General features: G+C 31.9%; 1 protein-coding gene across 1 annotated transcript; it reads left to right on the top strand.

Annotated features, from left to right (window-relative positions):
- The first annotated feature begins 11457 nt into the window (after positions 1–11457).
- Positions 11458–12738, top strand: LOC111634549. The gene has a single exon (XM_023379344.1). It carries the CDS (start codon positions 11458–11460, stop codon positions 12736–12738), a length of 1281 nt encoding a protein of 426 aa, XP_023235112.1.
- Positions 12739–21613: the final 8875 nt, after the last annotated feature.

Here is a 21613-nt window from a genome sequence, read left to right as displayed (position 1 = left end):
CAGCAAAAATATGCAAAACAGTTTAAAAAGTCATTGGACATGATAAAAAAATGATGACATTTTAGTCACTTCTACATATTTTTTAATGTATAAAAATCATCAGTCATTTTTTTAAAAGACCAAGTCAGTTTGCAGATTATCTGGTGCACTCTCACAAATCACTAGTGGACCACAGACTATGCTTTGAGGACTATTGGTCTAAATCAGGTGTGTCAAAGTCATTTAAACAATGGGCTATTTAATGCTACTGGTAAGATTCACATGGATTATATCACATTTACAAATTGTCTTAAATTTATAATTTGAAGTGAGAATGTAGTGTTGTATATGCACGTGGTGAAAAATGAGTCTAACAAAGAGATATGATAAGACAAAGGAAATTCTTTAATTTTTCAGCAGTATTCGATAAATTTACAGGATTTCGTTTGGATTCCGACAACTCCTTGAACAAAATGTCTAAAATGTTAACTCAAACAGGAACGTTAACCCAAATTCTCGCAACAAAGGAACAGCTTTACAAAAATACACGGCATTACAAAATTAAGCACAAAAAACTTACAACTAATTATCTAGGAATTACTTATTTTATAGAGAAGGATAGAGGGAGTATTTGATAGGATAGAACCAAATGTGAATGGGTATCCAACTTAGCAAGTAACTTTATGATCGAAGTTGTATCTTAGATCTCTCTGCTGGACGACACAAAGTCTGATGATAATAGAGTTTGAACTTTTCCTTTCTCTCTTCAGGTTTCCTGATAAGCTTCCGGAGGGGTTCTCACATTAGTGTACTTCTAGGGTTCTTTTCTCGTGTCTGCTCTTAGACCTAATCGTTCTTGCTCTCTTCTTGGCGATGTGAGATCGACTTGACAATATCCATGAAATATGTCTTCTCAGATCAATGTCTCCACCAAAAGTGACCCCTCTATCTTCCTTTTAGCGCCTCCGGGCTAACCTGCTCCTTTTGTCTTTCAATCAGGTAGTTGCCACCCACAGAGAGAAGTTTCCAGAAGGGAGAGTACAGGAGAACAAAGGACAGAGAAAGAATGGGAATTGAAATATATATATATATAAAAATACATTATAAAATTATGGCGTACAACCACAGTAGAAATATAGATAGGACAATTAAAACCCAAGTAGTTTAGTGAATTCAACTCAACAATATATAATTGCTATAGTGTTGCTTTTATTTAAACATTTATTTTATTTGATGTGCATATTTATAAAACTAAAATTAATTGTTTTTACTGGAAACTTGTCAGCACTTTCTTCCTCCTACTAGTTTTCCAACATCTGGATTCAAAGACAGAACAAACAATCTTCATTATGGCAGATAGATGTTCATCAGTTAATCTTGATCTGTAAACTGTTTTATTTAATTTTCTGTATGAAAATAATTGCTTATATAAGTATGTACATTCAATAAAGCGTAAAATTTGTGTAGCAAATTTTTTAATTTCCAGGTGTGGCGACAGCTTTGGCGATAAACCCCAAAGTCGCCACAAGGGGGAACCCCTGACCTGACCTATGACATCATACACATTCTTGTTGGATTTGGNTAATATTTAATCCTTTTTCTATGTAGAACTAATTATTTTTGTTATTTTAGTCATAATATTCTGATTTCTGATTGAAATATTCATTATAATGTACAAAAATCACCTAGTCAACGGAAAAACAACAAAGGTCAACATCGATCGATTGAAACCAGCATTTCTGGACAGCGAGAACGCCAGCACATCATCAAACTCGTCCAGGACAACACATCCAGACTCCCCGGAGTGACCAAGGATAAACACTCCTAATAACTCCATGCCTACCAACACGACGACGACGACACGTTCTGGAAGAAGAGTCAGGTTCAACCCCCGGTACCTTTAATAACTTCTTACCTACGGCACTGGGGGGGAGTACTGTGGCGACAGCTTTGGCGATAAACCCCAAAGTCGCCACAAGGGGGAACCCCTGACCTGACCTATGACATCATACACATTCTTGTTGGATTTGGACCTCTCCAGACGTGTGTAGTAACACCTCGTGTATTAACCTGTACAGTTGCGCCATAATTCATATATAGAATAAATGATAATCTTTTATTGTATGTGGCCCTGTTTGTAATGAGTAATTTCACACGAACTGGTGACCACACCAGGTATTTGCCCTAAATAGGAATATATTTTGGGTGTTTCTACTTCTTGATATTTGTCTTTTATTAATAAAACCGAATAATTCTCAAAATTAATTAAATCCCGTTGTATCAAAGTCAAAGCTTTTTCAACTTCAAAGGAAAAAGGTCCAATGAAAAGAGAAAAAATTTCTTGTAACTGAAATTATCAAAATGTTTATCAAATTCATTTTTGATTTCTTCAATTTTATCAACATAGTAAAATGAGTGAATTTGATTTTGTGCTTTTAACTGCTCACATGTAGGAAAATATGTCAAAACATCTTTTTGCAAGTGATGTTTAAATTAAACAAAGTCAGTTTCTTTTACAAAACTTGCAATTGCATCATGCATGTTCGTTATTAATTGATCTTTGCCTTGCAATGTAATATTAAGATTATTCAGATGGTCTGTAATATCTGTTAAAAATGCTAGGTCTTTTATCCACATTGGACCTTTGATTGTTTTCATCTTTCATTTCAAGAAATAATAATATTTTTCCAAAAGAAGATAGAAGCTCTTTAGAACTTTGTGGTAGGACAACCAACAGACTTCTGTGTAATAAGGAAGATCTTTGAATTTGGATTCTAAATCTTTAAGGAACGAAGTAAATTGGTGATGGTTAAGTGCTCCCAATCAAATAAAGTTGACTGTCTTTGTAACTGTTTTAAATACTTTGTCCATTTTTAATAATTTTAAAGCAAGAACTTGTTGGTAAATAAGGCAATGGAAAGCCCTGATTTTAGGTTTATCTGGATTCTCATCTTGTTCTCAGTCATGACACAAATCCTTTAATTTCACCTGTCATCAATTTAGCGCCATCAGTTGTTACAGAAACAATCTTGTCAAGAGGAAGCTTACATTTTTCTAAAATGCTGCATACAGGATCAAAAATATCTTCACCAGCTGTCGTTCTGTGAAGAGGGATAATTTCCAACAATTCTTCAGTAATCCTCATGTTATCACAACCATGAAAAAAAAGCAACTAGTGCAATAGCTCTTACATCCATGCTTTCATAAAGTGCAATTGAAAAGCACTGGACTTTGGTAGATATTTCCTGAAGTTGTGAACTGACGTCATCCTGCCATTTCCATAATTCCGTCTACCACTGTATTTCTTGATAATGAGATATCTTGAAATGCCTGTACCTTTTCTGGACAGACAAATTCGGCAGTTTTTATCATACATTCCTTGATTAAAAAACCATCAATGAATGATTTTGAATGTTTTGCTAATAAACTGCTTAGCCAGTTACATAATAAATAGCTTATTTTGTAACTGGCTCTTGTTACTGATTCATTACTATTCATGAATTTTGTAAGCATTTGTTGCTGGCTATTAAGTGAATTCTTCAATGTTTTTAAATTTTTCTTCTCTTATTTTTCCTTCAAAGCACAAAAATTGTTCTTTGTGATTAGTGATATAATTTTGCTTAATGTTGTATGAGTATTCTTTAGCAACACTAATTGTTTCTTTGCAAATTAAGCATGTAATTTTATTGTTCACTTCCCACACAAAAATAGTTCAGCTCCCACCTTTCTTGAAATTTTCTTCCCTCATCATCAATCTTTCATTTTTTATTTAGCATTGAAAGCGACATTTTCTGTATAAAAATTAGGGTTTAAATTTAAATTTTAAAAATTCAAATAACTGCAACTACTTATACTCATATTTTTTTTGAATAAGTAATAAAACAATCTACAAATCTTTAACACATCTATCGGGACAAAGAAACTAGCACAACTTTTTAAAGAAGAAGACTTTTTAGCAAATTTTGAAGCTTGGCATCTCTAGATTGAAATTGGCTTGAAGTTACTGGCAAGGTGCATAACCGTGGCCTAGTCTCCCATGGTTAACCAGTGCATTACAGCATATGACGTCATAGCAACAATGCAACAGTTACTTGCTATTTTCTTTGTAACATATTTGTTCTGTATTTCATTTTATTGCCAAGTATTGTGGACCATGGCCATGAAAAATCACATCGGGGCCGCCAGTTTTACACACCTGGTCTAAATGAATATTCTTATATAAAATATTTTTTGCAACTCATGGAACTGCTAACTAGCAATCTTGATAGGTACAATATACAAAATTACAAATGCTCAGTTATTACTGCATTACCATAAAATAAAAATAGCCTACAAATATATTTTCACAACTATGTGTAATTTGCTTTTATTATCTCATAACTTTTCTCTGTATAGTCATTTGTGTTATTTACTGAACAGATATACAGCAATCCTTCATAGTTTAGTGTTCAGACAGTTTTGATAAAAATAATTAATCAAATAAAATGTTTACAAAAATCAAATTTCTTAATATTTAATCCTTTTTCTATGTAGAACTAATTATTTTTGTTATTTTAGTCATAATATTCTGATTTCTGATTGAAATATTCATTATAATGTACAAAAATCAGTTTTAAGTCCAAAATACTAAAATTATTATTTCAGTTTTTATGTTGTGAATTGCTTGTTGTATTGTAAGCATACTAATTTATTTTAATGGATCACTTAAATTTTAACCCAAATAATTTTAATGAATCTAAAACATTGGAAATTGAAGAACTGACAACCTATAACTTCAAGTTTAAAAACAAAAATGTAATAATTTAACATAAAAATTACAAAATGTTTCACTTTTGTAACTAGGGTGACCACCTCTCCAGGTTTGACCTAGTCTCTCCAGGCTTTTGCATCTCATTTCTGAACTCTGGATCCTATGATAATTTCTCTAAATTGCACTGATTTTTAAGCATTACTAAATAAAATACTAATCAAATTTTCAAGTACAGTAAAATCTCACTTAATGAGCACCTCTCATAACGAGCAAAACAACTTGTAAAAAAAAAATCACTTGCTTAACGAGCAACATTTTGAATAATGAGTGACAAGAAGAGGGGAAGTCCGAGACTGTGCGCATATTACATCAGTCTGTGTTTAGCACTCGTTTCCTTAGCATCTTAGTGTCGCTCCTGATCCCATTTTTCCAAACTTGTGTTCAGACATATTACATATAATCAACAACAACCATAGTCCATTATATAATAAACATGTCAAACAATATGCCAAATTCCTCAGCTATGTAAAGGCTATAATCAAATATTAGAAATTAAATAATTTGACTAGAGGTAGGCAGTTATGCTGCCATCTTATATTAAATTTAATAACCAATTCCAAATTAAATTTCCATTTTTCTTGTTTTCTGCAAATCAAATTCACATTCCAGGTTTGTTCATTCCATGCTAGAAGAAAAAATGATGATGATTCACCCTCTTTAACAATGTATATTGTATAATTTTCTTTGAATAAATATTATACATAAAATATTGAGTATTTTTCTTGGCATGGAATGCATTATCGTATTTTACATAAATTTATATGGGAAAAGTTTCGCTTAATGAGTGTTTTGCATTACATGTAATGTTTTGGAATGAATTATGCTTGTTAAGCAAGGTTCCACTGTATACTATTCGTCTTCATAGTAGTACTCTTTTTTCCTTGTACATACACATACATATATATATATATATATATATATATATGTACAAGGAAAAAACAGAACTATACAACACTTGAAAATATAACTTATAAATACTCAAAACAAGTTGAATTTAATGTGCTGGAATTTGCTAAAATATCATTACTATCTCTGCTGGATGCACCAAATACATTTGCATATCTCTGTTCCTATATTTGGGCTTACCCAGCCTCACTAAGTAAAGAGTGGGATGAAACAGCTTATCACATGACCAATATAATACAGTTATGGTCACATGATCAGTACAACACAAATGGTCCTTATGTGACTAAAATAGTCTCCGTGCTTACAGAGCTTCAGAGGTGTTCATACTCGTAACAAATTTGAAAGTTGCCAATCTAAATATATTCTAGTTAAAACAAAGAGCATTTTTATTGCTCTTTGTTTTAATTATTTTTATCATTAATCATTTTAAAATAATTTAAATAATTCCAAAATACATAATTACAAACAAAGTAATTATTCTTGGATAAAATTGTTTAATTAAGTTACAACAGTGCTTCATAATTAAATAAAATTTTAAATTATAATTAGCAATTAAAAGAAGTACTGTTTTATATTATGAGCTATTCTAAATTACTTTTTTTTTTTTTTAACATACAACATAACTAGTTATCGTTTTCATTTCAGTAAAAATGATAATTAATATAGTAACTCTTTTTTTTTTAAACGAGTTTTAATGAGTTTGCAATGCAACTAAATAATAAAATATTTTAAATATACTAACATTTATGTAGAGCAAATTATGCAGAACAAAATTGGTACCATTTGTTGTTTTAATTACCATATTACAATATCATTCTTGATATTCAAGATATCCATAGTTTACATCTGGAAGCCTGCCAATAAAAGTAATTACTCCCGAGAGAGAATCAAACAAATGTAACTAGCTATCCCAAGTACCTTCAAACTATAGCACTTCGTATTAAAATACAGTAATTATCCGACCAAGTAAATGATATCGCATGAAATTCTCTGGTATCATAACATACTATTACAAACACTTTATTGTATAAATACACATCAATATGAAAATTTCTCTGAAGATTCCAATCTAACTTGTAATCAAATAAATTATTTTTCTTAATTTTTTTATTTTAAAATATAAATTTAAAAAGCATATCCAAAAAACTAACAATTTATCTTTTGCCTAAAGTCAACAAGTGTCTTTAGAAACATGAAATGTATACAATACTATTTATATTAAAAAGTTTGGAATATGATTTATTAACCAATTTTTTTTAAGTGAAATGTCATAATTTCAGCTATCATCATTTATATATTATATATAATATGTTTAGTAAAAAATTTAATTTTACTGAAGTATATACTATGTAGCAGTGATCATATGCCATAAATGTGCATATGATCACCGAATCAGTGAATGACCTATATTGATAACAAATCTCTCTCACTTAGCATTTTTTAATTTCTGCATGCAAAGACAAAACTTTGCCGACTAGAACGCAGTCGATTAACTGATGTGATGGTTGATCGGGGGTGGGATAATCAATGCTCTACTGTAATTTTAACATTGTTTCAGAATGTTATTCCAATTATTTGATTTTAAAAAATTTTAATTACCTTTTATAAGTTTTTTTTGCTAACAAAAGTAAATAAAATTGCTAAATTTATTTATTTATTTTTATTTAATAATACAAGTGAAGTCTCAAAGGTTAAATGCCACCACTACCAAGCAGAATAGAAAATTCATTAAAACATACAAAGTATAAAACAAAACAAAAAAAAAACAATTAAAAAAACTAAGATGAAGGATTAATTCATTATGTTGTTTTTGAAACAGTGTTTTGCGAATATATTGGACTTCGAACTCACATTTGAGTTATAAATAAACACTTGGCTTTATTTCCATCATTTTTAGTGAAAAAAATTAAGATGTCACGCTTCGGAACGGATTTCTCCCATCCCTTAGGACCGATTGACCCATGTTCAACTGCTGTTTATTTATAACTCAAATGTGAGTTCGAAGTCCAATTAATTAATTATATAATATTCTTTTTATAAAAGTTTTCGAATAAATGAAAATTTAAATAAAGTAACTTTTCAATATTTAACCCTAGAATACAAAGCATCATCAGTGAAATTGAGGCCAAAGTTTTAAATGCGAAAACGTGTACGTCGGACATTCAGCACCGCTTTCCTGTAAGCCTAGAAGTTTGGCAATGGTGTTTGGCTAGTCAGTGGAATCATGCTCGACATTCCAAACACCATTGTCAAACTTGTAGGCTTACAAGAAAGCGGCACTGAACGTCCGACATAGATATTTTTGTGTTTAAAACTTCGGCTTCAACCTCGCTATCATTTCTACGATACGAGTTGGTCAATTCTTATTTTTCTCCTTGTTTTGCACTATCTTGCTGTTGTTTTTAGTATCTTCCTACAATGTTGCTTGGATGTATTTGTATTGTTTATCTCCTGGTAATGCTCCATGCGGGGCCAGGAATGTACTTGACAGTACATAGTAAATAAAAATGAATGAATGAATGAATGAATGTTGTTTGGATTGTACGTAACATGTGCAGCTTTTTGGAATTATTTGTCTGTAGGATAATTGAAACTTTCATCAATTATACAAAGCTTTGTGACTGTGTGTGTGGTGCCTAGAATAAGGAAAGTTGTGATTTTATTTCATGCGTATGTGAATTTTGTCTTTATATGGCATAATTCATATAGATCAGTCATTTCCAAAGTGGACACTACTGCCTCCCTATGGGCAGTGAGTAAATGAAGGGCGGCAAAAACTAAGAGGGCAGCAAGGAGGCATTGAAGGCAGGGTCCTGACTAAATGGTGACTATAGACAAGGTTTGAGTCACTGACAAATCTTTCTCTTTCCTCTATTAAAACAGGTAAGAAGAAACATTGCATTTAATGGTTTCCAGATGTGGAGAACAATACCTGGTTAGGATACAATGTGGGGTTTGTAGAAAAGTTTTTCTAAAAATATTTCCAAGATGTTCTCACACAAGGGAAAATTGGTTCAGGGTATTGGGGTATGGTTGGGGGTGTTGAGTATAAGTTTATGGAACCAAGGGGACAGTGGATCAAAAAAGTTTGGGAATCATTGATATATACACTTTTTTTTTTTATTCTTTAGTTTGTAATCATTATTGTAGACAAGTATTGTTTGAGCAAATGATCTCAATTTTGAGAAGAAAATTTTACGATTTTTTGATACCAAAGAAGATCGTGCATCATTCTCAGATCTCTGATCTGAGAATGATGCACGATCTTCTTTGGTATCAAAAAAATCTCTGATCTGAGAATGATGCAAGTACAGATGAGAAAGTAGAGGACATGAAATATGAACTTGCTCAATATATTGACAACACCTATGATAGTGAGTGCACAATACATCAACAGCAGCCTAATCGTAAGTGCTGGAAACTGGAGATCTCATGTTCTGAAGAGAGTTCAGAAAATGAAAGTGAAATGATTGAAAACGCTCTGTTTGCTCCAGAAAATCCAAGTATACTTATTTCTCCAAAAATGATTATTAGAGAAAAAAATTATCATTGCTTCTCTGCACAACCTGCTAGTCAATCATATTGTCACATTCCAAACAGAATTATTATTCATTTTACTCAGTTACATGTTGGACACATGAAGGAAATAAAGAGAAATGATTTCCTCATCCATCTAAGTGAAGAGATAAGCAAACCATGAATGAAGAAAAGGCTAGAATCACACACCATGCAGATACAATTGCCAGTGGCGGCCTTAGGGGGTGGCGAGCAGGGCAATCGCCCGGGGCCTCGCTCTTGGAGGGGCCTCGCGCAACAACCAAGTAGAAAAAAGTTGATATTTAAAACTTTTTATTTTATCCTTGGCTATTAGTTATAACAATAAAATAAATTTAATATATAGTACAGTATATATTAATATTAATAAGTGCCTACTATTTCAATTCACATACTTTGCACAAAGGACAAGGGCCTCACAAAGTTCTGCCGCCCAGGGCCTCGCAAAGATCTGCCGCCCAGGGCCTCGCAATGGATAAGGCTGCCGCTGACAATTGCACCTTTTCATAGAAAATATTTTACAGAAAAATCCTGTTATTTCCGGAAAGAATTTAACCTCTGGAAACAAAAGAATAATTTGTCACATCTGCCTTTCAAGAAAAAATGAATAACTACTACATATTGTAGCCAGTGCAACCATGCATACTGCAAGAAACATCATGCAAATCAATGTGTTTATTATAAAATTTATTTGCAGCAATTATGATTCAATGTTTGAACTTTCAAATCTAACATATTTCATCATATATTCGTTATATTACTGTCAGTCAGCATTCTGACGTGAACTAATTAATAAAATAGTCGTAAATTTGTGAAGCTTTGTGTTACTATACTAATGATTTATGCTTTTTGATCTAGGATTAATGTGGAAGAGAAAAAATATGTAAAGAAAGTGCAGTTTGTAACATTTACTTGGTGGAATGAAACATGAAAATACAATTTATTTGTACTAATTATGTTGGGAATTTTAAAATTTATGTGGAAAGAAAGAAGTAGAAAGAATTTGTGTGTGAGAATTTGTTCAAAATATGAAATGCATTTTAAATTCTGGAAGACTTAAGTGAACACTGGAAATAATTGTTTGTGGAAGAAATACAGGAAACTTATTTAGTAAGAAATAGACATTGGACTGGTCAGTGTTTAGTTTGTTTAGCAGAGAGAGAGAAGCAGCTGACCAGATAGTGATAGCATAGTCTACTTGTGACTGAATGTTTACAAAAATAGCAAGCAAAGAACAGTTTTGGAGATAATAAATTTACAATTACTCCAAATTATTTCACAATGTATAGATATCTGTTCATTAAATTGTCTATTTGTAAATGGAAAATAAGTTTGGGATCAAAGGTTAAACAGAGGTCAACTATTTGTTGAATTTCATAATTGTCAGCATAAAATTTTATATTAAACAGCAGTTTCATCACAACAACATTTTATATTTTACTATTGATTGAAAGATTGATTTTGTTGAGTTCAAGGATTGGTTTGTTTAGATCTTGTTTGTTGTAAAGTTTTATAGTAGTTGTTAGTTTGATGTCATCTTCATATGTAACAGTAAAAGAGGGAGAACGAGAAAGAATTCTGTAAACAATGAAAAAGAGAGTGATGAAAAAGAGAGTGATGAAAATGAAGTCTTGTGGAATGCCTTCTAGAGGAAAAAAATCTCAAAATGTAAAATCAAATATTTTTACTTTGCATTTATGTAAAAGAAAGCCATTATATCGCGAATTCAAAATAATAATATTAATACAAAAGTTATCAGCAAATATTTTGTGCAGCAATCTGAGAATTACAAAGTCAGAAACTTTGGTGATTTCCAGGTACGCAGCTAAAGTAAATTTTATTTAGTTATAAAATTTTTTTCTTTTTATTAAAGACAGCATGAATACTTATCTAGAATTAGCTATTTTAAAATTAAAACAAACGTACACAAATATGAAGAAATTATCAAATTTACATTACATAAAAGTTCACTTATAAACTAAATAATAAAAGATAAAACAGTCACATTCTTCAAACAGATCTGTTCTGCTCTCATTTAAATATTCTAACAAAGTTATTTGTAAGAGCTGGACTTGTATGCACTTGCATGTATTCCTTCTTAAATACTATGATGTTGAACATGATTTCGGTCCAAGTAGGTCAATTAATACTGTCTGATAAAGTATATTTTATAAGCACTTTTAAAAATGCAAATAAAATATGTATTTATGACCCTAATAGAGACCCTAAAGAAGATCACCGTAACACCAAAATTTCTCACAGTATTGGATTTCAAGTCGCTGTTTCCATCAATCCTTCTCCCGCCTGCCTTTTGCGCCATCAGAGATTTACTATTATCTATCATCAACGATAATACGGTACACCAGCAAATTCTGGAGATGGCCCATCTATTGTGTTACAATTCATTCTTCCAATTCAAAGGTAGCGTGTACACGCAAGGAAGAGGAGTCCCTATGGGTAGTCCGATCTCTGGGGACTTATGCGAGATGGTGGTTAGACTACTCGAAGCTAAGGTCCTACCACACCACCTTCACAACATCATTTTATACAAGAGATATGTTGACGATATTATCATATTATGGAAAGAAATACCGGACATAAAGGCGTTCGTCGACACAATGAATAATAACACATATGGATTAACCTTAGAAATAGAACAAGCGCACCAAACGAATATACACTTCCTGGATATTGATATCAAGGTAGAAGAGTCGGTAATTCAAACGGCAGTATACCGTAAGCTAGGAACAAAAGGTATATACATACCAGTAGGGTCATGTGACCCACCGCAATATAAAGTGGCACCATTTAAGGCTCTAATTAAGAGAGCACACACACACTCTTCTACCGAGCCAGCCCTACAATCAGAGCTAGGATGTATACAAAGAATAGCCGATGAACACGGATACGGCAGACTCGTAAGCAAGTTATGGCATGAGTATCAAAACACAACTCAAGACCTTCCGCTAAGAGAAGAACGACAAGATATGGATAAGATCATTCCGGTCACTTATAATCCGTATATTGGAAGAATATATGGAGAAATAGCTAAAAAGAACCACATACGTATAGCATACAGAAGATGCGCTTCGATCTTCAACATCCTAACCAACGGAAAAGATCAACCGGACAAGGATAAGCTGTCAGGGGTCTACAGCATACCGATTATAGATCGCAGATGTGATAAAAACCTTCTGTATGTGGGCTCCACCAAGCGATCCTTAGAGGTTAGACTCAAAGAACACGCTGCGGATATTCAGAAACAAAGGAACACGACGACCCTAGCAGTATATGCTTCCGATCCAGATATAGAACCCGAATTTAAGAAAGCAAGAATTATCCGCACCGCACGGCACGTACACCATATCAGATGGCTAGAGGCGGCCAGCATATATTTGGCTAACCTTAAGGATAATCAATGCATCAATTATAAAGAAGAGATTACGTTATCAACAGCGTGGCTAGCGTTTATGAATAGTAATTTATGATAGCCCGTTTGGAGTCGACTGCGCATGACATACAACGACGGAAACGGGAAACGTGCATTCGAACTTACATATTTCGAATTTAAAGTTTTTACGAGCTGCATTTTCCATCAGAGATTCGAAAAAACCTGAAGAAGAACCGGTTAAGGGTTCGAAAACGTTAGTTTTGATTCGTTTTGGATCGTTAAGAGTTAGTAGACACACCGGTAACAGGTTAGAAAGAGGTAATTATATATGTATTTATGATTTTTAATGCATATTTTGCAGGTTTCACCCTTTTCAGGACTAAGTAAGTGCTTTATAAACTTTATATCTTATTTGCATAATCACAAGTGCTATTTTTTTTTAATCATCTGAAGTCTACTTCTACTATCTATGTAGTGAATCATTTTTGTGTATGTACAGTTCCTATGAGAATATCACTCCACCACCTAATTACAGATGAGCTTGCAAATTTGAACGTCTAATTCACATTATTTTAACCCAGTCATCCTAAAATATCTTGTAAACAATTGTATATATAGAAACAAATTCAATAATGATTGATTAGATAGCGTAGAAAAGTTATAAAGTTTTATTGAACATGTAATTTTATTCGTAACTAACTTCATTGTGTACTTTCATTGATTTTCAAAGTGGTACACTACCAAGTCCAAGCGAATGATACTAAAGGGTGCCAGAAGACAAGGAAGAAATTGGAACATTAGAAGACAAAAATTCATTTTGTACTATTGTTTTCTAACAAAAAAAAATTTACTATTGAACTTCACACAAACACGCTGTGAAGTCACTTTTGAAACATATGACTTTGTATTTATTAATAAAGTACTTTAAGATACTTTTATACAATTATTTTATTCTAATGCATGTTATGTGACATGATTTTCAAATCCCTTTGCATGTTTATCTTCTCCCACTTGATGTAAACAGACATTGGTGAGATTTGCTCACAGACAGAAGAAGAGTACTATGCATTTCAACTTACAAATTTTGGTGTAAATGACTGGCACTTTTAACATACATAATGCACACTTCAGGCATTATAATGTGCATATAACAGTACACGTATCTGGCATTTTGGCATGCACACTTATGCTCAAATATTGCAATTTTAAATGCATCTACATAAACTAAATGCTTTTGATATCTAAACAAGTGGAAAAGATTATTTTTAAATTTGCATTTTCAACAGTTTGATTTATAAGTGAAAAATTTTTAACTCATTCATAATTAATAATCATACTGACATTCAGAAAACATTGACATTATCTTTACTTAAGAAGATCACACACATTTCTCAATGATTTTAAATAGAGAAAAATACCTATTTAAAATGTGAAGTAGATAATCACACCAGTGATATGTCCTTATTATCTACCTCACATTAGTAGATTTTTAATTAATTTAATTATACTAAGGGAAAAAAACAATTTCTTTACCTTAATATTAAGTTTATACACACAACATTTTTGTTTAAAATAAACACAGACCAAAAGTGCAAAACTTTGGGGTAATACTTTTATTTTAGACTCTATTATGAAATGGGATAAGTTTGATCTGTTGTAGCAGAAATGGAAAATATACAAGAAAAAGGTTCAAGTAATTTTGAGTTCCAAACATGACTGATTATATAAATCAGTAATAGCATATGCTGTAAGCTATATATTTCCTATGCAACACTTCCTTGTTTCTGAGTAACTATTTGACAACTGTCATTGGTTAAAAACTATGGCTAAGATGCTGATAGAGACAGATATAAATCACTAAAAGTAGAAACTGTAAATATGGAAATTCAGACACTCATAAAACTTTTAAAAACAGCAAAAACAATTTAATTACTAACATTTTTGGTCATTTTTTAAAGCCCAACTTGAGGATGGTCTTTAAAAATGACTGACAACATTCATAATTAAATTGTTTTTGCTGTTTTTAAAGGTTTTATGAGTAACTGAAGATATAAATTACAGCTTAATTCTAGCCTTCATTTCTGTAAATATCCTTTCATTCCACATTATATAAACTTAAACTCTAAAGCACAGTTTGCTAACTAAACTATCAATCTTTTCAATTATTTACAGTTTAACTGATTCTGTAATTCCATGTATATAATCTATGACAACTTATAATGCAATGGATGTAGTATATTCCATAAAAAATGGCTAAACACTTCTCCGAAAGTTATCATATAGAGAGCAAAAAATTATCAGAAAGTTGTCAGTTTTCAAAATATATATTTAATCTTCTATATTTGAGCCAGTAACCACCATACTTAATTAAAGATGATCTTGGTAAGTTTGAACAAAGAAAAAAAGGCTGTTTGATTGATTGTAATTGAGTTAAAATCAGCAGAAATCCCCATCACAACCTGCGCATATTTTCAATTTGATTTCTAAACACAGCTAATCTGCACGTTATCCTCACAAAATTACAATACTTTTATCATAAGCAGCTTATATAGAGTTATAAAGTAATATATAAGCATTAAAAAAGTTAAACGTATCATGAGTTAAACGTATCATGAAGACTAAACTCATTTCTATAAGTCACTTGTATAATGCTAATTGAAGATTATCTATAAAATAATATGTTTTTAAGTGCTAATACATCCCTATGATTTATCAATATCAGTGTCATAACATAAAACAATACTTTATCAAACTTTTATCAGTCACACTGGCATGATTATAGACAACAACATAATAAAATAAAAATTGATAGGATGCTAATTATGTAAACGAATGAAAAACTAGATTCTACTGTAAAATTTTCACTTCCTTTTAAGCTATTAATCAAAATGTACAGTAATATTGAAACTAACAATTTTACAGGACCCTATATAACCTTATAACAAAGATAATAAATAAATAAATCATGTTTAAAATACTACAAATACATTTAAATAAAATTTAAACATGCTTCACTTAATCTAATAATTATTTAGCGTAATTTCTACTTATGAATATTTATCACATATGAAAGTAATAAAATAATAATTAAACATGGTATTTATAACATCCAATGACAATCATTTAAACTAATAATAACTGCCAGCTTACTTACATTTATACAAATCAGCAAAAAATACATATAGTGGGTTTCTTCACTCCACTAAGAGTGACTCATCTGGTCATGGATAACTTGTCTCCTTTATATGATTAACTCGTATGAAAGTTTAGTGGATTAAAGTGGCACAAATGAGACCATACATCTCATTCCTGTCAATTTAAAGCACCGTCATAAGTATAAAAGTGCTTATCCACATTTAAAACAAACGGCATGTAAAGAAACTCCAAAGATGTTTCAAAATTAAAGACCCAAAGTTACGTTATCAAGTATCCAAAAAGTATAACGAGAAATAACTTCAAATTCTTTAAAAATATATTAAATTTTGATTTAATTAAAGATTTTTGTATTATCGTAAAGGAATATCATGTTCTCTCCACACTTTCAGAAAATGATAACACCGTAGTAAACAACCATTGACATATTTTACTCATCACCGGCACCCGATTACCAAACACGCCGACTAGGCTATAGCCTAGGATGCACCGATTTTAGGGGCGCATAACTTTTCGCTTCACCTAAATCGGACACCGTTCAACGCAATAAATATTCTTTTCGGGTAAAAGTAATCTTTCGTAGAGCAAAACAGTTCGAGTAAATACATCAGCAGCAGAAATATGTCAGAAGCACCGCACGATCTATTCATACGCGGAACATCAAGATAAATATAGCACTTAAGAGAAACCCCACCGATTCATTTATATTCATAAATATTCCGCTTACGACAGTTACATTAATATAAAAAAAACTGTTTGTGTGTTACGTATCAATCACAGTTGTTTATCGGCAACTTTTAACACCATTTATAAATAGTAAATAAAAGCACTTTAACACGAAATTTACTCAAAAATTACTTTAAAATTGTACAGTTTATCACCAGGCACCCAAAAATTTAGGGAAGAATAATTCAAAACTTTCAAAAACTTATTAATTTTAATAATCAAAAGCGTAACTTTATTTAAAATTTATATTCTGATGATTAAAAAAAAATGGCGTTTTAATGTGTAATCTATTGAGTAAGGTGACGAAATCGAGTATTAAAACAAAATTGAACCGTCTACGTGCAAGTGTCAATATAAATTAAAGATGCGTACTGAAAGGAAAAATGATTCTGTAAAACAAATAAAATTAAAAATAGACTTCAGTAAGAAGGAAAAACAAAACTGAAAGAAGTGCAACAGAGTCAAAGTCAAAGCTGCACTTAGCAAACTCGTACTTCCTCCTCTTTTAATCGCCTACACATCTGTTTGATTAATCAGTAGCGTATCGGAGTAGACGAAACAAATTTAATAAAGTAAATTCCACATTATCCGACGGATGCCGTTTCATTCTAAAGCGTAGGAATTACGAGTAGCGAAAGAAACCGTTTTAATTAAGGAATGGCGGGAGTGTCGCGCCGCACGGCGCGTCGCGGCGCGAAGAAAACACGCGAACGTCTTGTCAACGAGAGTTACGGGATTGGTCGACGGCGCGCGACCTTGAGAGATTGGGTTTATCCCTCCCCGAACGAGCACGGCTTCGATCTTTTAAATCCCTATTGTTAGTAATAGACGAGCGACTTACCATTTTTAAGTTCGTGTGTGATGGTGCGTGCGCTGTCGGTGGGTCCTTCGCCCACCGATGACGACGACGCCATGGTATCGACTCGTCGTCTCGTCGATTCCGCTTCACCATCGAGCTCCGTGTTTAAACTTGGTCCAGGATCCGTCGGCTCGACGAGCTCTGCCATCGAGACTAGACGGACGAGGCGGGGAGGGAGGAAAGAACGGGGAGACAAGTCGAAAAAATCGCTTTGGCGATTGTTACGCGCGCGCGATGCGAAGTCGCGTCGTTCCTCCGACACTTACGACCAAACTCGAGTAACTGGAAAATGCGTGTAAAGCGTTTAGTCATCGTCGACTGTAGTAGTTCGACTTGTGTCCGACTCCAAGCGTGAATATAAACGCAGATCGGTTATATATATATCATTTTTTACAACTTAAAATCTCGGATTTTCGTGGTTTTAACACGTGCTCCGAGCGAACCTTCCGTGATTGACAGTTTAAATCTCCTTTCCACCTTTGCAAATTCCTCTTCCTGGTAAGCACCCACCCGCAGTTTTCGTCCTTGGAACTCATTTTAACAAAGCTTTCCGGATTACTGTGTTTTTTTTTTCTATATATTTCAAACACTAACACTTTCAAAACATCGAGTTTTATTAAACACTAGCTACAAAACCCTTTAAAAAAATAAAAGGAGGGGGAAAAAACTCAAGTTCCTGTTTCTCGCGTGTTGCTGCTTGACTTTGTGACCGATTCGTGTCTTGTTTTAAGTCACGATATTAAATTTTCCCAAATTCTTAGAGGCGTATCTCACTACGAATTTCTTTTTATATTTGAAAAATGGAAAGAAAAAATGGTATAAATTGGGGATTAAAGTTATTAAATTTCGTTACCGCTAATTAGTTTGTTTGCGAAAATATTACTAGGAAATATTTTGATTGGTGTAAACGAAATTTCCAAGGACAAAATAACAATGGTGGTTACGGTAAAGTTTTCTTTGTAAAAATACAATTCTGTATACAGTTGTTATCGTTTAGGTTCTTGTTGGCTACTGATCAAAAACGTTTTAATTGTTATGTATTGGCAGGTTAAGATTTTAGAGGCCTTTTAAGCATTGGATAAATGTTGGGGATTAATTTTCAGTGTTTACACAAAATTAGGTGTATTTGTGGTGTCCAGTACTCATTCCTGTTTTAATTTTTGTATTATGATACAAAAGAAGAATAAAAAAATACATTGAAACCCCCTTCCAATTTTCTAGTAGAAAAATATTGTGGGAGACAAGTCTTTCTGCTATCGGATAAGGCCCTTTTTACACATTGCTGATTTGCGTACTACACGTGCTTACAAATTTAATTTTTCCTAATTTGTGTCTGTACCGACATCCATTTATAGAAATATAATGGAATATTATATAATATTTTAGTCATATTTAAACCCTAAATTAGTGGGATGTATGCAGTTCCATTCATTATTCACATTTCACAATGAAATAATGCAAATGAAACTCTTTGGGAAATATTATACTTGTAACATAGTTGGGAAATATTATACTTGTAACATTTAACAATCTTTGTAGAATATTTTATATGTACAAAATGTATTGAAAGTGTACAACGGTATAAATAATAATCTCAAACTATCAATTGGTGGAGATGTACGGTACGAGTCGTAACAAACCAAATTGGAGTGTTTGATGCGATTTCGACTTTCTAACACTCCAATACAGTTTGATAAGCCATATTGGAGTGTTAATTATAATTATTAAATGCAGTTATAATACTAATAAATTCTCTTTTACCGATTCCTCGAATATCACAAATTCAAAGTTTACTTTAAATTGCGAAAGGAAAGTCGCCATCGTTTGTGTTCTTTGTTTTGAAGAGAGAGAATCCGTAAAGGATGATAAGCGCGATGGTTGCCATACAAATCAAACAGAAATTGGTGCTGTTGCAGAATTAGTAGAAAATGATTGACGAATCACTTCTTGCATAATAGCAGAAAAATTGAAAAAATTAAAAGTTGTAGTTCTCTACATATTAACAGAGAATTTAAATAAACAAAAACTGTGCATTTTGTTTCTCGTGCATAGCTGTAGGAATAACTATTGTATGGCAGTTTTTGACTTAAAAGTCCTAAGTCTTAACATTAGATCATCCATTCTACTCATCTAACCCATCACCCAAACAATTTATTTCCAAAATTAATATTGCAGTTAAAAGACTAAAGATTCAATCAACATTTCCAAAAATGAAATTGTTGTAAAGAGGAGTTTTGTAATAGGCTCGAAACAATTGAAAAATAATTCAACAGTGTATCAGCTATAAAGGAACTTGTTAATTTTTAAAAAATTTTAATTATTATTCTGGTGAATTGTTTTTACTTTATACAAACCTTGTCTTAAAATCTGTGGATCACATTGTATACTTTTATTTATGTTATTTTTAAATTTAAATACAAAACAGGAGAATAACAAGTTTTTTGCAACTTTTCCAAACATAGACACATAACAAAAAACTAAGACAAACAACAAATACAGGCTGTAGCAAAATATTACAATGCAATTACAAAATTTTAGAACTATTCTGCTAAATACAGTAATGGGAAGTTTATATAATAAAGCTGTTATAAAACTATTTTTCTAGAGCTTCTTCAAACTCATTCTGAAGTGCTGTATCAAGCGATATTGATATTGTACTGTACCTAACACTGCATTAGATGGTGGTTCAAAGCAGCCGGTATCAATATTCTCTTCCTCTTCCCATTCACGTGAATCAAGTCTCTAAAACTTTGATTGTCGTCGTCATGGTTTATTTGCATCAATATGTATGCAAATAAAGAATAAGAGATGAAAAATAAAGACAAATATGTATAAACAAAGCCAGTTTTATGATAATGATCTGTGTTTCTCCTTTGTTCCCTATCTTGGACCATTTGTATCACTACTTATGGTTCAAGATTTCTGCAGTTAAAGGACAATTTATACATTAATGAAATCTTAAATTTTCCAGATTTTCCTGTTTGTGGACAATAAGCCATAATCTTGAAGTGAGGGAACTTTTTAATTGTATTTGATGTATACAATAAAAAGCATTTTGGAATTATACAGTAGTACAATCTTGGTAATCCAGCCATTTTCTTCTTTGACATATCCAGTAATCCAACACTAGTGGGCATTACTCTGTTACTAGTACTGTTGTCATAGATAAGCTTCCCAATATTAAAGATTGTTCAGCTTATCATCTTAAGATGCTCAAAAAAGGTACAGTATCTTACAATAATAATACAGTATAAATATAAATACTAGTCCTCTGAAATTTCCCACTAAACATAGTGGGAAACTACCAAGTTGACCACAACAATTACAGCAATAGCAGTTGGATGATAAAATAGCAGACAATTGAAAATTAAAGAACTGACAATTAATTTGAGAACTCTAAAATACAGTAACATACAATTGCTCTCCTTTCATATTTTATTGCTGTTCTGTATATGTTTATACATACCAATATCATGCAAATCAATGTTTTCTTCTCAAATGATTAAACCATCAAATTCATCTTACTTCCAATAATCTGGCAATCTCCAGAATATGACACGTTCAGGCTCCGTATATGTCAGATTGCCGAGATCGTACTATATTATCGTACGTCGGAAGTATCATTGTTAATAATGAGTATGATAATTCCCCGTTAAAAAAGTGCCAAAGATAGCAGTTAGCAAAACTGATAAGTGTTTGAGAAATAATTTTTCGATACCTTAATTTTTCTCAATAATACAAAAATGATGGCCTGTCAGAAATGGTTATTAGCAATTACATATGTTTAATACTAGTACGTTTAAGTCTACTTGTTCTGTAGAGAATATTACAAATGAAAGTAATTCATATAGTAATTTTGCTTCTTCATAATGTAATTCAATTTCTTCGCATTACAAAATGTTTGGGAAAAATAATGACAAATTTGTAGAGGAAGAGGAATTCAAAATAAAAATATTGTAAATACTTGTACATTTTAATTTTGAAAGCCGAATTAATGCAAATGCACCACGTAAGCAGGTAGAGAGAATCTTAATACAGCTAATAGTGTGTATAATTATAGTATATTATAATTACTTCTTGGAAATAGTAATAATAATGATTACAAAATGAAATAAATCCCAAAATACGATTTAAAACTTTTTTAAAGCTGTACTCGAAAGAACTACAGTAGGATATTTATGTAAATATACAATTCGAAAAGTGAATTCGTGATCTTATTCTTAGATACTAAGCT

The sequence above is a fragment of the Centruroides sculpturatus genome, unplaced genomic scaffold (assembly GCF_000671375.1).
Source record: "Centruroides sculpturatus isolate CEXI.00-Female unplaced genomic scaffold, Cexi_2.0 scaffold861, whole genome shotgun sequence".
Taxonomy (NCBI): domain Eukaryota; kingdom Metazoa; phylum Arthropoda; class Arachnida; order Scorpiones; family Buthidae; genus Centruroides; species Centruroides sculpturatus.
Note: the sequence above shows the minus strand (reverse complement) of the source record. Positions and strands in the feature narration are given on the sequence as shown.